Raw genomic sequence first — 19,709 nt, forward strand, 5'->3', positions numbered from 1 at the left:
ATCAAAATACCATCATATATCGGATAGCAAAATGGGAAGTTCCTTGCTAGAAAACAAGAGAACCATATTTTATCAGGCTTCTTAAAATATCTTTTTTTGTGGGTCATGGGGCTTGAACTCTGGCCAGAATACTGTCCCTGAGCTCTTCAGCTCAAGGCTACTGCCCTACCCTTGAGCCACAGCCTCACTTCTCATTTTTCTAGTTATTAATTGGAGATAAAAACCTCACATTCTTTAGTGCCTGGGCTGGCTTTGAACTTCAATCCTCAGATCTCAGCCTCCTGAGTAGGTAGATTACCAGTGTGAGTCACTGTGCCCAGCTGGATGCATCTTAATCTGAGCTACATATGTAGAATTTGTGAATCTATAAAGCTCTCAATTTGGCCAGGAGCATGGCCTAATGGTAGTGTGCTTGCTTAGCATGCATGAAGACCTGGAGTTTTAATTCCTCTGTACCACATACATAGAAAAAAAGCTGGAAATGGTGCTGTGGCTCAACTGGTAAAGCTCTAGCCTTGAGAATGCACAAGGACAGTGCTCAGTCCCTGAGTTCAAACCCCAGGACTGGCAACAACAACAACAATAACAACAACAACAACAACAACAAAACCTTCAATTTATGTTCACAATTTTGAAAGCATATGCATTTTCTTTGAATATAAATGTTAGATTTCAGCAGATTACCAAACAGAATCATAATCTTTCAATAGGTTTGTAAGTACTGTACTTTTAACCCAGGGGTTTTGTACTTTCATCACTGGCTTTGTATTAAACATGATTTTAGACAGATGGATTCTTCTGTTAACAAAACTAGAAAGTTAAATCTCAGGTAGACTATTCTGTGCATTATAGTGGATATTGAAGTCCATAATTAAAATATTGGTTACTTAGTTTCTTCACTGCTGTCTTTACTTCATGATTTCTCAATGTATAGATAAGTGGATTGAGAAAGGGAGTAAAGATGGTATAGAAAACGGAGAGAATTTTGTCCACCAGGAAGCTGGTAAAAGGCCACACATAAATAAAGATGCAAGGCCCAAAGAACATAAATACAACCACAAAGTGTGCAGTACAAGTAGACAGAGCTTTAGACGATCTTGTAGAGGAATGATCCCTGATAGTGACAAGAACAACGATGTAAGAGGTGAGCAAAAGCAGAAAACTTATAAGAGCAATCACACCACTGGTTGAGATCATGAAGATCCCAAGAACGTATATATCTATACAAGCCAGCTGAATAACCAGAGGAAGATCACAGAAGAAACTATCTATAACGTTAGGACCACAAAAGGGCAAAGAGAGCGTAAATGCTAATTGGCTCATTGTATGTAGGAAGCCCACCATCCAAGAAGTTACTACAAGCCCAACACAGACCTTTCGGCTCATAATTGTTGAATAATGGAGAGGTTTACATATGGCAATATACCTGTCAAAAGACATAGAAATCAGTAGTACAATCTCAGTCCCAGTGAAGAGGTGTAAAAAAACGATCTGAGAAATGCAGCCTTCAAAGGAGATGGTTTTACGCTGAGCCAGAAAGTCCATGATCATCTTTGGTGTGGAAAAGGAGGACAGGCACATGTCAATGAGAGATAGATTGCTCAGCAAGAAGTACATGGGGGAGTGGAGAGAGGAGGTAGATTGGATCGTGAGCAAAATCAGACAATTGCCAAACATGGTCATTAAATAGAAAAGAGAAAACAGCACAAAGAAGAATATCTGAAGCTCAGGAGAATTAGTAAGTCCAAGTAACACAAATTCAGGTACTCTGGTTTGATTGAATCGCTCCATTGATTTACAGGTAGATTTGCTTTATCATCTTGGAAGGAAGAAAATTACAGAGTTGGAAAACTGTGATACTCCTAATCCACATGTAAAGGACTGATGACATCACTTTTTATCTAGAACTTATCTAAAAGCCCTCACAATAAATGCTAAATAAACCAATGCCAACAAATGTTAAATATGAATATAATAATGTACTGATAATATTATGGTTGGCATTAGTATTAATATAAATAGAAAATAACAAGATCATTCTTTTCTGTCACAGAATGACCTAATAGAAAGGGATTTGATAAATGAGCTATTTGATTTTAATTTCCTACCTTTCTGTTCTATTAATTAATTTCAAATTGTCACAATGTGCTCAAAAATAAGTAATTAAAAACATGAAATCTTACATTATGAACTTATGGGAGTACTGATTAACAAAATTTATTTAGACTATAGATCAGCATACATATCTATTTAACTGTGGTGAAAGTAACAATATTTTGATTCAGTGAATGGTAAGTTGTGATTCTAAATTAATAGGCTAATGGAACTAATTTTAAATTAGATGGACATTTTCATTTAAGAGCATGTAATGGCTTTCTAAGTTAAAGAATAAGCTTTCAGGGGCTGGGAATTTGGCGTAGTGGTAGAGTGCTTGCTTTACATGCACAAAGACCTGGGTTTGATTCTCAGTACCACATACATTGAAAAAGCCAGAAGTGGTGCCGTGGCTCAAGTGATAGTAGTCTAGCCTTGAGAAAGCCCAAGGACAGTGCTCAAGCCCTGAGCTCAAGCCCATGACTGGCAAATAATAATAATAATAAGCTTTCATTAACATGCAGTAAAATCTGAAACAAATACTCCAAACCAAACTAGCTTCCTTGTTGGATAACTATCTCAAAATCAAAGATTCCAAAATCTGACTTAAGAAAATGAATATCATAGAAATCATTTGTCACAGCAAATTTCCAAGTTCTGGGAGGATAAAGAAAATGAAGGAGAAAGACTCTCAGAATTATTTTTGAATATTACTGTAGCAAAAATGCACTAAGGATAAACTGAACTTTTAAAATTGCCATCTAGGGACCGGGAGTTTGGCCTAGTGGTTAAAGTGCTTGCCTAGCATGCACAAAGACCCGGGTTCGATTCCTTGGTACCACATACATAGACAAAAGCCAGAAATGGTGCTGAGGCTCAAATGGTAGAGTGCTAGCCTTGAGAAAGTCCAAGGACAGGGCTCAGACCCTGAGCTCAAGCCCAGGACTGGCAAAATAAAATAAAATAAAATAAAATAAAATTGCCATCTATTTCATTATGCCAAACTAAAATTTAATTATTACCTTCAATAATATTTTTTATTTAACTGAGTCCTGTTTTATCATGTGGAGAAAATCTGGTTATTTTCCCATTTACTTTTGTATACTCATTTTTTCTCAGTACTAAGATTTTCAAATCATCAGAAAACTATTTTCTGATTTATAGTTTTTAAATGGAATTGTTTCCTAATGGTTAGAGTTATTTAAGGAATTTGTTCCACTGCCATATTCTAGAACCTGCTCTCAGATTTGGCCTCTTTTAAGAATTAAACTAGACTATCTAAAACTCTAAATGCAGTTACTGAAAAATATTTAAGAAACTTTCTACTCTTCAAAATCCAAATAAAGAATTTTGTTTGGAAATAATTAACTTCTTTGGCATTACTAATAGCAATAATAAGCATAATAAAATATTCTAATCTAGTTTCAATTCAAAGACTCAGAAAAAGACAATATGCTACAGAAATAATTTTGTAATTATGTAGTTTAGGAACTTTTGTTTCATGTTAAAGTGACATAAGTTCCTTTTATAGTAAGCATAGTGAAAATTCTCAGCTTACAAAATTTGTCTTCTCTCTCTGTTTTTCTGACAATTTAAATATTAATGGAAACTATTCTTATGTCATTTGAACCAGGTTCTTTTTATGTAGGCAGTTGAAATAACTATTTCACAGGACTTTTTACTTAAAATTTAGACTACTCTATTTTTATATTTATAATTACTAGGTAATTGTTAATGTTCATATCTGAAGAACACAAACCATGCCTGCTTCTGAAGAGCTTTAGAATCATACCCAGGTGTTAACCTACCAGCTATGTAGCCAGAACCCAAAACACCACATCCTCTGACACTCAGAAGCTTTCTGAAATCACTGTGTGTTTTATATAGTAAGTATCAGAAGTCTGGGCTTCTGGTTTATATCTTCTCTTATCTTGGCTAAAAAAGAGAAGTGATATTTAGAACATCAGGGATTAAACACTTAAATCTACTTGCAGTGGGAGTTATTAAAAGTTCGAACTGGCTTTCACAGAATTGTAGTAAAAATTGTGAAGAGTGTCTTGACTATTTAAGAGTGCATATCTGTGATGAAGTAGAGGTCATTAGAGGAAAGAGTACAACTAGAATTCATCTTAAACAATTACTTCAGGAGCAAAACTATTACCACCTCAAATAAGGAGATAAATAACTACGTGTCTATACCCCAGTGTTCAAAATCCCCATAGTTGGAAAATACTTTTTAGACTAAAGTAATTCACCTCCACCAAATACTTGCTGGAAGAGTACTATATTAAAAGAAAGATGATGCATTTGTGCATCTGTCAAAAACTATGGGCGTGTTGGCTCACGCCTATAATCCTGGCTACTCAAGAGGCTGAGATCTGAGGATGAAGGTTCAAAGACAACCCCGCACAAAAGGACCTGAGATTCTTATCACCAATTAACCTCTAGAAAATGGGAAGTGGAGCTTTGTTCAAGAGTAGGGAAGTAGCCTAGAACCGAAGAGCTCAGGAACAATGCCCAGACCCAGGAGTAGGGCCGTAGTCTTGAGCTGAAGAACTCAGGGACAGCACCCAGGCCGAGTTCAAACCCCATGACCCACAAAAAACAAAAACTGAAGGTTAGCACAGTCTAATTATTATTATGACACCTTTCTCTGTGAAATCAGAAAGTGTTGGAAGTAGGACATGGGAAAGCTCAATATTCTAAAGAGGAGTGAAAACAACTCACAAGAGTATTACTTCTGTTTTAAAACCTCAAACTGTTTATTTTTGCACTTTAGGAGTAAGGCCTGATGATATATAAAACATGATTGTTTAATAAAATTGTAATTTTTTAAAAAATGAAATTATAAAGATAAATATGAAGTTGAGCACAGTCACTCATATTTCTAATCCTAGCTACTCTTGAGGCAAAAGTTGAGAGGATTGCAGTTGGAGGACAGTGTAAACAAAAAGTATATGAGATCCCATCTTCAACAATCACTTGAACTGGTAATTCATGCCTGTCATGGGAGATTAACAGAAAGCATAAAGAAAGGATCATAATCTAGACTGCCTCAGGCAAAAAAAAAACCAAGATCTTATTCAAAAAGAAGAAAAGCCAGAAGGATGGGAACATGTCTGAAATGGTAAAATACCTGGTGAGCAAGTAAGTATAAGGTTTTCAATTCAAACCCCAGAGCTGAAAGAAATAAAGAAGCATACAGCATTATGCCAATCACAGAAAAAATATATATGGATAAGGAATAATAGAAATGATTATAATTGTTATCATTATTGATTGATCTTTGTGGATTCTCAATGTTAATTGACTTCCTAAAGCCACAAACTAAGGACTTTTCTCTACTCACTGGCAGGCCAAATATTTCAAGAAAGTTTGTTTTTTACACACACATTCTTACCAAATACCACCATGATTTGAATTCCTTACAAACCTCGTACCTGTCAACATCCCCTCAAGTGGTTTTGAGGTAAGAAAATAGATCAATTCAGTTGTAAGAAGCTATAAGAAGGAAAAGAAATAACTTCTTTAAATGACTTTTTAACAAAATAGTTAGAAAAGATCCTGTAAACCTAGTGTGAAAAACTAAAGAGTAAATGAATGCAATTGACATGATAATAATCCTGAGAAAAGGTTAAATAAAAACTGCAAAAAGACTGAAAGGGAGAGGGAGGAAGAAAAAGAAGTAAAAGGTATCTTGGGGAGGATGTGACGGGCATGGAAAATTTTGCAGAATTTTGAATCTAATGGTGGTGAACTGGTGATCAGATAAAGCTACACATAACTACCAAATGAAAAAAAACCAGTTTACCTTAAATAGTATTATTTAAACCTGGATAATACAGCACAGTGACTACTATTAAATTAAGCAAATAAAAATACTGCTTTCTATTTTGTTTTGTTTGGGTGGCAGTGGGTTTTGAACATGATAGAAAAACATTCTACCACATAAGCTACATTTCCAGCCCTTTTAGCTTAAAGATATGTTTCAGACAGCATCTCAAGCTTTTGCCTGGGCTTGCTACAAACCAAGGTCCTGCTACCATCTTCCCCCAAGTAGTTAGAATTACAAGCATAATCCACAACATCTCTTGGGCCAGGAGTGTGGCCTAGTGGTAGAGTGCTTGCCTAGCATGCACAAAGTCCTGGGTTCAATTCCTCTGTGCCACATACACAGAAAAACTGAAAGTGGGTGCTGTGGCTCAAGTGATAGAGCACTAGCCTTAAGAAAGTCCAAGGACAGTGCCCTGGCTGAGTTCAAGCTCCAGGACTGGCAAAAAAAAAAAAAAGGAAAAAATATTCTTACTAATGTTTTCTCTTGGCTGGCTTCAGACTAAGCTTCTCTTAATTCTGCATTCTGCATTACAAGGAACTAGAACAAATGTGTGACACAAATACCAAACCCCAATAGCTGTCTTATGAATTAATAATACTGAGTTAAAATAGAGGGAAAAGGCCTACTCTTATTAAAAATAGGTTATAAAAGGTAAAAAGGAACACTCTTAATCTGACATGTGCCGGGTTTGCATAACAAAAGCTTTACTGCTCTATACAAAGAAAAAACAAATGGTTTAAGTGAATAAAAAGTAAACATATGTTACCAGATGAAAAACCTAATGTTATTCAGCATGTAAATTTTCCTATGTAAAAGAATTCAGTGAATCTTCTTCATCGTTGTCTTCTTCTTCTTCTTCTTCTTCTTCTTCTTCTTCTTCTTCTTCTTCTTCTTCTTCTTCTTCTTCTTCTTCCTCTTCTCTCTCTGTCTCTGTCTTCTTCTTCTTCTTCTTCTTCTTCTTCTTCTTCTTCTTCTTCTTCTTCTTCCTCTTCTCTCTGTCTCTGTCTCTGTCTGTCTGTCTGTCTGTCTGTCTGTCTGTCTGTCTCTCTCTCTCTCTCTCTCTCTCTCTTGCTCGCTCTCTCGCTCTCGCTCTCTGCTGGCTGTGGGGTCTTGAAATCAGGTCCAGATCCACAACACCAGTTCAGCTTTTTCTGAGTAATTTATTGGAGATAAGAATTTTTGCCTAGGCTGAGTTTGTCTTTAAACTACCATTTTCAGATATCTGCGTACTCAGTGCTAGGATTATAGACATGAACCACTGGTGCCAAGTGAATTTTCTATAAGATAGCTTTATTTGTTTGGGGTTTTTTTTCCCCCATGGGTCATGGGGCTTGAACTTGTCCTGGGTGTTGTCCCTGGGCTCTTCAGCTCAAGGTTACCACCCTACCCTTGAGCCAAGCCCCACTTCCCATTTTCTAGAGGTTAATTGGAGATGAGTCTCAGGTTCTTTTGTACCTGGGCTGGCTTTGAACCTTGATCCTCAGATCTCAGCCTCCTGAGTAGCTAAGATTATAGGCATGAGCCACCACACCTGGCTGTTTTTTGTTTCCATTTTAAGGAAGGATTAGATTTACTTTAGAAGTTTACAAAAGAGTGACTAGTTAAGGGGTCAGATGAGAGACAGAGGATGGGGTCTTTCTTTTTTAATCTATATCACTTTTTAAAATTTCTAGGCAGTTCCTGAAAGGGGTTTCACTTCTACAAGTCAGGTTATGTCTATAATGCATCTTGATCAATGTTATACTTTCCACAATTCCTTTTCCCATCCCATTCCTGACTTCAAGATAAATTGTAAATTTACTATAATTAGGAAAACAAAAAACATGGAAAGCCTATCAGTGTTCAAGAATATACACACTACCTGATGAATATAACTGTAACCCCTATATACATCATCCCAACAATAAAATACAATTTAAAAAAGCATGAGCATCACTCAAGATGACTGCTGCTTGACAGATACCACATTTCCAATATGTTCAGGAATCCAAATATAATTCTAAATACATGAATGAAACAAGAGGGGACAAACCAATAGGACATCTCCTAAGAAAAGAAACACTAGAGAAACCCAAGTATATAGGACACTAAATCTCTACTAAGTCTCTAAAACAGTGAGAAAACCTTGCCTGCTGGAAGTCAGAACTACCACCCATAGCTGCTTTAATTGCATTTGTTATATGGCCCCTTTCTCTCCCCAATTTTATTTGGGGGATTTCTCACCTCCTTTTTGTGAACACATATAGTGTCATATGTAGATACACACAAACATCTTAACTAAAGTATAGCATCTGTAGGGGAAGATTCCAGTGTACAACCTCATTGAACAAATTACAGTTTAACAACATGAATACATAGAAGCTGGATCATGTGTTGGGGGATGAGGTTCCAAGGAAGGCAGACAAAAGGTAAAAGGAATGGTGGGAAAAGGCAGTTATAATACTCAATGAGCCTATGTGAAAACAGAACTAGCTAAATTGGAAAGGTAAGGTGGGGGGGAGATAGAAAGAATGATGAAAGGTGAAATTTATAAAGATGCATAGTACTCAGAAATGGCATGTTGATTTGAAAGTTCTTTGCACAACTACTTAAGTATCAAAAAATTAAACTAATAACTACCAAAGAATCATCAGCACAGTTAAAAAGTGGACTGTGGGGCTGGGAGTTTGGCCTAGTGGTAGAGTACTTGCCTAGCATGCACAAAGAACTGGGTTCAATTCCTGAGTACCACATACATCGAAAAAAGCCGGAAGTGGTGCTGAGGCTCAAGTGGTAGAGCTCTAGCCTTGAGAAAGTCCAAGGCCCTGAGCTCGAGCCCAGGACTGGCAAAAAAAGTGGACAGTGAACTAGACATATAATTCTCAAAAGAAGTAAAAATTGCCAATAAATATATAAGTGCTCAATATCCCTGATCATAAACGACAAACCAAACTACTGAGATTTCATCTGACTCCAATCAAAATGGATAAAATCAAGATCACAAACAACAAATACTGGTAAAGCAGCTAGCAAAAGGAATCTTTATACACTTGGTGAGCATGTAAACTAGTATAACCAATGTAGAAATCAGTATGGAAGTTCCTCAAAAGAACTAAAACTTGCACTACTATATGGATCCAGTGATACATGCACATTTGCCAGTCCAGGTAAGGTTTAGCTACTCCATTGTTTTTGCTTGCTTACTTATGAGGTTTTCAAATTGTGTCTTGATAGGTGGAGACCAGCCTCAAACTTGCTATGTCTCAAACTTGAAATCCTCCTGCCTCAGCTTCCTGAATACTACTTTAAAAAATTAAATGTACTCAGTCCCTTATATTTGTCAGATATCAATATTAAGTACTATTGAAGAGCCAAGTAGCTATTTCCAAAGCCTAATCACATTCACTTTGAACTTTAAATATAGTCTAGCATGTCCTTTGAAGAGTCTTGAACTAACCTGGGTGTTTTCCATCTTCATTTTGCAGTCTTGAGAACTTAAAAACGTTAGGCCCTGCCAGAAAACCATGGAGACAATGAGGCACAAAGAACAAAGAAAGGAGCTGGCAAAGCCCCTTCTCACAAAATGAGAAGTGTTGACTATTATGTGAGGTATATATAACCTATGAGGATAAGAGGTGGAGACCTAGGTGTGGATTTGTAGACCAAAGCCTTTGTAATGGTGGGTTATGATTTATGGCTGCTGCCAAGTGGCAGATAAGGGGTCTGCAGATTCCCAGACTTGAAAATTACTTTAAGTGGAGCTTGTTGCCTTATGCTGCTCCAAAGGAGTGCCATCTCAAGGTAAAGAGGAGAGGGTATGTTCTGTACCAAATGGGCCCAGTGTTGCTTAGGAGAGCATACTAACCTATGGGAAAGTAACCTATTGCACGTACATTGCCCAGTCTTTGTTTAATAATTGGACAGGAGCACCTTCTTAGGATTAGGGGTGAAGGTTGTTTCTTCTGAGGCTGCTTCATGCTGAGAAAGGGGCGAAGTAGTCAGAAGGATACAGTCAATCATGTACCCTCCTAGGAGCATTTGAATGATGGACTGATTGGTGAAAAGTCTCATTGTTCCCATATGAATGTTCTGCACACATGTGTTAGGCAAGGTACAATGAGTAGGAGGCAAAATATTGCTGGAAGACCCAAGACAGACTAAGCCACCAGAATAGGTCCCATCCCATCCCTTTGTTGGATTTTCCTGCGTGTTCTTGGAGACATTTGACTTGTTCCTTGATGGCATAGCTGCTATGAGTTAAGTTAAAGCAGCACAGGTAATTGATGGCATAATCCTTGTCTAAGATAACTTGTCTATGTTCCTGCTATTCTTGGTTTAGCAGTGCAGTAGCAGAGGAGATGCCAAATGCATGACAAACTTATAGGCTCCTATGACTAGTCCTGCTATCCCAACCAAAGAGAAAGTGAGTGCAATACAGTCTGCCTCAGACAGTAAGTGTAATTTATCAACACCGGGATCATCCAGTGATAGATCTCTTGTTTTATGGTCTTAATGAGACTGGAAAAGCTTTTTGTGGGGTGCAATATAGCTAGATGGCCTAGGCAGCATAGAGAGTTATGAGGCAAATTGGCAGGAATATAGGTTAAATGTACAACTCTCACAGGTAAAGAACCAGCCATTAGGTAAGGAAATATGGCCCTCCCCACATACAGAATGTGTTCAACTTCAAGTGAAGTTGTCCTTTTTAAGTTCTACACAGTTATGGGTGCAATTTTGAACCTGGGTACAAGTGTTATTACCTGGTATTATAATCTGGTGTGTATAATATTATAGCATATGTCAGTTTTACATGTGAATGCTTTCCCCAATAATAAGAGTTAGGGTCAGCAAAGGTATTAGATTTATTATTCTGACTGGATGAGAAAATAGTTCATTTTGTATATCTGCCACAGGCTTGCACATTGGAAGCAAGCAGAACCCCAGCACATTTTTCAGCTCCAGTGTTCCTGCCTTAAAGTTAGGTATTAGCTGTTTGGGCCAGGCAAAACCAGATTTTTGTTTTTTATCATTAGACAATAATTTACTTGATTCATTGCAGATTACAAAACCAAGGGAAAAACAATTTTGCAGATTTAGAATATGCTAATAACTGGACTGGGTTACAACGTGAGATGACTGTGTTTCTCCAAATAATCTTCATTCAAGATACATTCCTCCCAGTATGTGGAAAGATGATAAATACACCTCTCCCTCAATCGTTAAGGAGGAAATTTCCTTTCTTGATGGGATGACACTATTTCTTTTTTGATGCTCTTTTTCCTTCTCCTTTCCTTGGTTTTCCTTTTCCATGGAGTTTCTTGAGACGCCTTTGCTCATCCTTAAAATCCTGATGCTCATCTCTGTAAAGGCCAAGAAAATGGAGTGTGCCCATGAGTGCGAAGTATGTGTTGTGGTTTGGATACCAGTCGTAAGTCTCCTTCCTCTTGGCCAGGGGCTGTTCACTGAACAACTTCACCACTTTCATGGATTTGGAATCTGTAGGCCTGGCAACTTCACCGAAGAGCCGGGCGCTCAGACGAGTCATGTGCAATGCATATTCTGAGAGTGAAGACATTTCTTGAGAGTAAGAAGCAAGATTCCCTGCTCAGGACCTTCCTTTCCTGCGCACACGCCTACCGTTCCAGAAGACCCGCTCCCTCCCCATGCTCCAAGCTCCCTACCACAAATGCCAAAACCAGATGTTTTAATGCATATGGTCCTGTAAGGATTCTGAGGAGAAAATCCTCCATATTTTATAACAAAACTGTTTATGGACAATAAGCAGAAAACTATAACATATAGAAAAGAATTTACAGCCATTGGGGTATCAATATGTGAGAAGCAATGCACCTACTACCTGGCAACTGTAACTTCTCTATACATTACCCCAACAATAAAATTTTTTTGAAAGTCTTACAAACTTAATAAAAAAGAATTTACAGCCATTGTAGGAAGCTGTCTTGTAGGAAACACAAGAAGTAGAAGGAAATATGAAGAATGTGGTATTTTAGGTGACCAATGTCTGATGAGATAGGGGCTGCCAGTCTGGTGGGCCTGCTATTCCTAAACCTGCTCCAGGTGGAAACAGGTTAGAGGTTAGTTGTTTCCAGAGGATAGTTTGGCTGGTGATATTGTTTCTGCCCTTGATACTCAGCAAATTGTGTTTCTGTGACTTGAGGGAGACTGGGTTTGAGTGGTTTTGTCTATAGAGACAGAAGTCCAGTTGACTCAGAGGAGTAAGAAGAATGGTTAGGTAGGTGACAGAGATAAATACATTGCCAGAGATAAATCCGGTGAGGGGAACAGTCCTGGACTTGTACAGCTGTAGGAAGAGAGAGGGTTAAGGGTCTTCCACTTCTCAGAAAACTTGCGGTGGCAGAAAATATTTAAGAATATTTGCCACCGGATTCGGTGGCTCATGCCTGTAATCCTAGCTATTCAGGACGCTGAGATCTGAGGATCATGGTTCAATGTTTAAGAATATTTGCAGTCCCGGCACTAAAGTCCATGAAACTTTTATCTCCAATTAACTACCAGAAAACTGGAAGTGGCATTGTGGCTCAAAGGGTAGGGTGGTAGCCTTGAGCTGAAGAGCTCAGGGACGGTGCCCAGGCCCAGAGTCTAAGCCCCACAACCGATAATAAAGAAAAAAAGAATATAATTTGCCATTTGTCTAGCATTTCTGAAGGGCTTAGAAGGCAGAGAGGAAGGCCTGGGGATGTACAAGTCAGCATATTTTTAGAGAAAGGTAAATAGATATTAAAGAAGGGGAGGCAACATGGGAGGGAGAGGAGAAGGAGAGTCTGAGGCCTAAAATAAGAGAGACAATGGTGGGTGGCCATGCATCACTTTGGAAGGTTTAGGCATTAGAGGTTTTTTGGCAAAATCACAGGTGAAAAGAGTCAAAGGTAAAAGTTTTAACCAGTCTAAGTGTAATTCAAGGGAACTTGATGAGAGTCTGTTGATGGGAGTGATTGGCATGCCCCACTTTCCACATTAGGAGAAATGAAAGCATGGCTGTGGCTGTACTCTGCTGGTCTGTCCTCTGGAATGGACTGATTGCACACCTTCTGCTGAGTTGTCTGCAAGTTTTTACAGACTGGTTAAAGAAGATTAACCTCACCAAAATCTCAGCTTGTTGTGGTTAGGATCAGATGTCATTGAGTCATTTTTACTCCAGGTTTGAAAGTACATATAACATTTAGCTTTTTAACAAATGTGCAAGCTACCTGGGGAACTTGACCTCTAGTGTTTCTAACAATGCCTAAGTTACTGGTAACCTCCAGACAGTTCTTACTAGGGTGAGGTTCTCAGGTCTGCAAATGTTTTTTTCTGAATTTATGTGACTGGTGCCAACTCAAAGTTACTTCCAGTAAAGGCTTTGAGCAGATCCAAGGGGCTGGGATTTCAAATTATTACCCCATTTGACACCCCTGACTTTTATTATTCACTATCATGGATGAGTAACAAGGGTATAACTTCCTTCTATTATGAAGTAGACAGGTATGGACATTAGATGAGCAAGCTTATTAACAGTTTTCTTGATCTCTCAACTCTGGTTAATTTTGAAAGGGCAAGCATGGAATGGCTCAATTTAAGATGTGCCACCATGTCCTCTTACTCCTCTCCATGGTTCCTTGTTGACAGGACTGGGCTGTAGACCCAGCTTTTCATTGCTGGGATGGCTTGTAGACATGTCTTCAGTCACGGGGTTTAAACTCAAAGCCAGGGCACTACCCCAAGCACTTGAGCCATGCTTTCAGTGGCTTTTTGTTGGTTAGTTGAGAGATGGAGTCTCAGTGGGATTTTTTTCCCCAGGGCTTGCTTTGATCTGTAATCCTCAGGTCAAATGAGTCACAGCACATCAGCATCACAGCCTACACCTCCTCAGTCACTGTAGGTCAAATCCCCTACACTAATTCTTTCTGTTGATCCTGTAAATTATCATCTAGCAAGAGACAAAGGCCACATGGTAGGTTTCTCTGTAACCACCCACTCTTCCTCCAGGCTTACTGTCTTCATTCTCTAGGTGCTCAAAAACCAATTCATATACTAATGTGCCCCCTTACCAAAATTGTCCAATAAACATTTTTGCCATAGTCACATAAAAATTCATATACTAATGTGCCCCCTTACCAAAATTGTCCAATAGACATTGTTTGCCATAGTCACATAAAAATTATTAATTATAATAGACATAATGCCTCATGCAAAATAGATTTTATTTTGCTTTTTATTGTCAGGGTGATGTATAGAGGGGTTACAGTTACATTTGTCACATCATGTGTACATTAATGGGAACATACTTTTCTCCTACTTCCCTCCCCCTTCCCTCTCAATCATCTTGTTTTTCCCCTTCCTTTCCCTGTTTCAAATAAACAAATAAATGTATATACAATATACCAGGTAACAAACTCAGTATCCATGTGAGATTAACCACAAGGGGGTAAAAGGGGAAAAGAAATAACTGCACATACCATATTAAGAACAACAGCCACAAATTTAAACCTCTTATTTCCATATCTTGGAGTTCATTTCACTTAGCCTCATCCTGTATGGACATATGTACATAGCTTGTTAGCTATTGTGATCCTCCTCTAGAAGAGTCCTACACATATACTAATTATTACCAGTGAGGTAAACCATGGTGCCTATGTTTCTTTGGGTCTGGCTTACTTCGTTTAATATGAACTTTTCCAAGTCTTTTCATTTCCTTATGAATGGGTCAGTGTCATTCTTTCTGATGGAAGCATAGGATTCCATTGTGTATAAATACATTTTCTTGATCCATTTATCTACTGAGGGGCATCTGGGTTGGTTCCATATCTTTGCTATGGTAAATAATGCTGCAATGAATGTGGTTGTGCTAGTGGATTTAGTATGTCCTTGTTTATGGACATTTGGGTAAATGCCAAGGGGAGGTTTTGTTGGATCACAGGGAAGCTTTATGTTGAGTGTTTTGAGGAACTGCCATACTGCTTTCCAGAGTGGTTGAACAAGTTTACACTCCCACCAACATTGTAGTAGCGTTCCCTTCTGGCCACATTCCCTCCAGCATCTGTTGTTATTAGATTTCTTGATCATGGCCATTCTAACTGGAGTGAGGTAGAATCTCAAAGTTGTTCTGATTTGTATTTCTTTTATGGCCAGAGATATTGAGCATTTATTCATGTGTGTATAGGTTATTCTTACTACCTCTTCAGAAAAAATCTCTCTTTAAGTCTTTAGACCACCTCTTAATAGGATGGTTGCTTCTTTTTTTCATATATTTTTATTGTAATTAATAGAAGGGTTACATTGTATCTGCCAGATAGAAGATGCATTACTTCACATACATTGATACCCTTTCTAATGTCTTGGTCCCCATTTCCCTCCCCTCCACACCTACCCCTCATCTTGTTTTCCCCTCTTCCCTGTTGCTTCTTTAAGGGTTTGTTTTTGAGAGATTCCAATTTTTGAGATGTAGGTATATTTTAGATATGAGGCCCTTGTCTGTTTCATGGCTAGTGAAGATCTGCTTCCACCCTGTGGGCTTTCTATTTAACTTGCAAGCTATGTCCTTTGCCATACAGAAGCATGCAGTTGCTGGATTCCAGTTCTTTGTTTTCACATATCACTGGCACTTTCTATCTTCTAGTGCCATGGAGTTTCTGAGATCCTTCACCATACCAGGAATCAAAGAAACAGGTCAGCTCCTCAAGAAGACCTGTTTGACACTGAAAGTAAACTCCTCACCCACCAGGCAGAGGCAGAATGTACTATGCACTTTTCCTTTCAGCTCTTTAAGAACAATATTTCTTTCTGAAAAGTTGCTGATTACTTCCTATGCAATAGTTATATGTCTAATAAAAGGAATGCAATTTAGTGAGAATGCCAACTAGATTACCTTGAAGAAGGCAATGAACTTATTTATCTCACTAGCCCTTCTGTTGGTACCTTAGAAAAAAGTAAAATAGGACTAAGGATAGGTGATCAAGCAATGCAACATTTTGAATACAAATACGCCAATTTCAGGTGCAATTCCATAGCCTTAGCTTTGTTAACAATTTAATCCTTTATTGGGCTGGGTAAAAAAATAAATCTCACTTTACACTTACAAAAGTTTGAATTACAGAATTAAATAAAGGAGAAAGCACTGAGAGGAAGCAAAAACCCATCTTGTCATCTAGGAAATTTCAGAAGGGATGGGTATAGATGAAAATGCCAGATAAAACCATGAGCAATACAATGACATAATGTGTGAGGACAAGCATTACTCTTTCCATTAAAAAGTCAGAAGTTCCAACATAGCATGTGTGCATATCAACTTGATGACACCCTTAACTTCTCATTACAAAATCCACTAACAAATTAAATACCGAAACAATAACTTTTTCATAGATGTTTTTACTTCTTGGTTTCTAAGTGTATAAATTACAGGGTTCATCAATGGAAATATCACTGTGTGGAAGAAAGAAACCACCTTGTCAGCTGGTAAGGCCCTGAATGGACGAGTGTAAATGAAAATTGCAGGTCCAAACATCAGAAATATAATAATAACATGTGTGGTGCATGTTGACATGGCCTTGTTTTTCCCTTCAGAGGATGATTTCCTAATGTGACACAGGATGACTGCATAGGAGGCAAGAAGCCCCATAAAACACAACAAGGTAAGTAGGCCACTGTTAAAGACCATAAGAATTTCCACCACAAAGGTATCAGTACAGGCCAGCTTGATGACCTGAGGAACATCACAGAAGAAGTTATCCAGCTGGTTTGGTCCACAGAAGGGCAAATGAAGGATGAGAATCACCTGGATAATGGAGTGCACAAACCCTCCAAGCCACAGAGCCATAAGCATTGCATAGCAGGCTCTAGGGCTCATGACAGTAGAATAGTGTAAAGGTCGGCAGATGGCCATGTAACGGTCAAAAGCCATCACAACAAGAAGTAAGCCTTCCCCTCCTCCAAGAAAATGCAAGAAAAACAGTTGTATGATGCAGCCTTGGTAGGAGATCACCTTCTTCTCAGACAGGAAGTCCACCAGCATCCTGGGAGCCACAATGAATGAGTAGGAGGCATCCAGGAAGGCCAAGTTGCTCAGGAAGAAATAGAGTGGGGCTGTGAGTGCAGGGTCTGACCTTATGGTGAGAATGATGAGAATATTTCCAGGAAGAATGATGAGGTAGAAAATCAAGATGAGTACAAAGACCATAAACTGAATATCTCGTGACTGGGTCAGGCCAAGGAGGATAAATTCTGTCACCACTGTGTTGTTCTTGCTCTCCATCTTCCTGTTCTACAGGACATCATGTACATTGTTTAGTCTTGTTACTCTAGGGAGCAAAGTTACTGTCATTCCATTATATCCCTTCTAACATAGCTAACATTCATCTAGCTAAAGTTTTGGCAAGCCTTACATCAGCTAAAATAACATTTTTTAATCAGAGAGACCAATATTGAGAGTTTTCTTCATCCCTTTAATTTATCTACCTTTAAAATGAAAAAAAAAACTTCCCTGAAACTTCAGTCATATTCCCATTCAATAGAGTTTTCCTAAAGACCTTCTCCCTTTCAAAGATCTGATTTCTTCTCCTTTGTAGTTCCAAGCCTTTTTAAACTACAAAAGATGCTTCCTAATTGAGATATAACATAATTTCAATCATGTGAATATTTCAGATATGCCATGCTTGAAGATTAGCCTTTGTCTTAAGTTAGACCCTTTTTCTCAACATTCAATCTACAATTTTTTATTTCTTCTTTTCCTGTGAAATGCATATTCTGTATAGTAACTGTCTTGATTTTTATATCTCTCATTAATTTGTAAATTGACATGGTATATCTGACCAGATGTCCTGATATATTCTGACCACAACATGTTTACTGGGACCTCAAATAGTAAGTCTAAATAGCCAGACTTAGAGAACTTAGAGATTTTGCCCTGTCTGCTACCCTGGTCAAGCACAACTCCTGTTGCTAATCCACACACATGCTTCATGTAGTGACTTGTCATTTAGTCTCATATATTTGCATACTCAGAACCCACTTGTTTCTCTGTTCCCAGAATTAATTCAATTATGATTATATAAATAACTCAGTTAGTTGAGAGCATCTAAAATTGGGTAGAGGGGGGAAGTTAAATGCAGTCTAATTCCTTCATTCCAAATATGAGAACACAAAAGCAACTTTGATGAAGTCACTTAAACTTATAATGACTTTTATTTTTCCTCTGACAAACACTAGAATACCAGTGTATGTAACTCAATTTAGATGAATTTCAATCACAACTTTCATTCTGCACTTTGTTGGTTTAGAATGAAAAGTTTAACTTGGTCTAAATTTAAAATATTATGCATGTTGGGTGAACATGCACATTCAAAGTTTAGCGTGCTTGGTGTAGATAAATTTTCAAAAGGTGCATATTGGTGGATCCATTAAGGTTTGAAAAAGATATGGGAATGTGTATACATATATAATATTATATATTATATATAATACATAGTATGAAATATAATTTATAATACACATAATTTATATCATGTAATTTATACAATATGTTGTTATATAATATATAACATATAAAATCATATATAACATATGCATATCATATTATAAATATATAATAATGTACTAAATAAATTGCATAAAATATAACATCTAATGAGTATATAGTCATATTATATATAATATGTATTATGTATTATATAGTTCTATATATAATATATGATATAGGTAATTAAAATTCATCCATAAATATATGAATTAATATTTACATATTGTTTTATATTATAAAGTATTACATAATTATATATTATATAAAGGATATGATAGCATATATAATATATGTTTTGTTATTTATATGTTATATATAACATATTCTACATATTTCCTATACAGCATTATATTTATGTTACTAAACTAAATTCTTTTAAAGAATGCACTTTTAATATTTTTAAATGTATATAGGCATCATCTATACATATACAATGTTACATACAATGGAATATAAACTTTATAAATAAACATGCATGTATTTATGGTACATATTAAAAAGCAATTGTGGAATAGACATATAATATTTTCAAACCTGTGACCTCCAACAAGATACAACAATGTTTAGCCATCTGTCTTATGTACAACAAGAATAGTGCCCATATTATAAACAAGTACATCAGAAAATGGGAAAGTCCTTGACAAGAAGTCAAGAAGTAAATATACAGAAAACAGGGAATGTACAGGAAAGAAAGAAAAGAAGAAGCTAGTGAACAATAAATCACAACAGTATCTTCTAAGATACTAACACTAAGATCTAACACATTCTACAAGACATTAAAGTCATCTGCTTATACATCTCTAGAACTGAAATAGAAAACTTTGTGTCTACTTCATATTCAAACTGTGACTAGACCTGCTCCATGACTCAAGTATTCAGATTATTCAGGGACTGACTGGCCTCTGAGTCCTTGAAATATTTTATCATTTATCCTTCCTGATTTTTGCTTTCTTTCCTCTCTCTTGTTCTTCATCATCAATCAGCTGATTTTATAGTTGATTTTTCCGTGTTTATGATTTCTTTTCCTTTCTTCATTTTTGGCTTTTCTTTTCTTTCCTCTTCATTTTTTCTCTCTCATTCACTTTTCTCTTCTTTGGTCTTTTTTCTTCATTGTTTTCTCTTTATTCCTAAATTTCACTATGTTCTTTCATTCTATAATTAGTGTAAAATAACCTTCCATTCAAGTCATTTACTCCTAAATAGTATTCTTCAAATTTACAAAATTGAGCCTCTACTTATTTTATATTTCAGTGTACAAATTTTTGGCTT

General features: G+C 37.1%; 2 protein-coding genes and 1 pseudogene across 2 annotated transcripts; all 3 read right to left on the minus strand.

Annotated features, from left to right (window-relative positions):
• Positions 1-846: 846 nt before the first annotated feature.
• Positions 847-1,791, minus strand: LOC150066392 (olfactory receptor 4K2-like). Its single transcript, XM_090352800.1, has one exon. It carries the CDS (start codon positions 1,789-1,791, stop codon positions 847-849), a length of 945 nt encoding a protein of 314 aa, XP_090208926.1.
• Positions 1,792-11,160: 9,369 nt separating this feature from the next.
• Positions 11,161-11,516, minus strand: LOC150066393 (small ribosomal subunit protein mS33 pseudogene; annotated as a pseudogene).
• A 4,734-nt stretch (positions 11,517-16,250) lies between these two features.
• Positions 16,251-17,177, minus strand: LOC150066394 (olfactory receptor 4N4C). Its single transcript, XM_090354614.1, has one exon. The coding sequence runs from the start codon at positions 17,175-17,177 to the stop codon at positions 16,251-16,253; it is 927 nt and encodes a 308-aa protein (XP_090210740.1).
• Between the last annotated feature and the right edge of the window lie 2,532 nt (positions 17,178-19,709).

Source organism: Megascapheus bottae, chromosome 2 (assembly GCF_031878675.1).
Source record: "Megascapheus bottae isolate mThoBot1 chromosome 2, mThoBot2.hap1, whole genome shotgun sequence".
Lineage (NCBI taxonomy): Eukaryota > Metazoa > Chordata > Mammalia > Rodentia > Geomyidae > Megascapheus > Megascapheus bottae.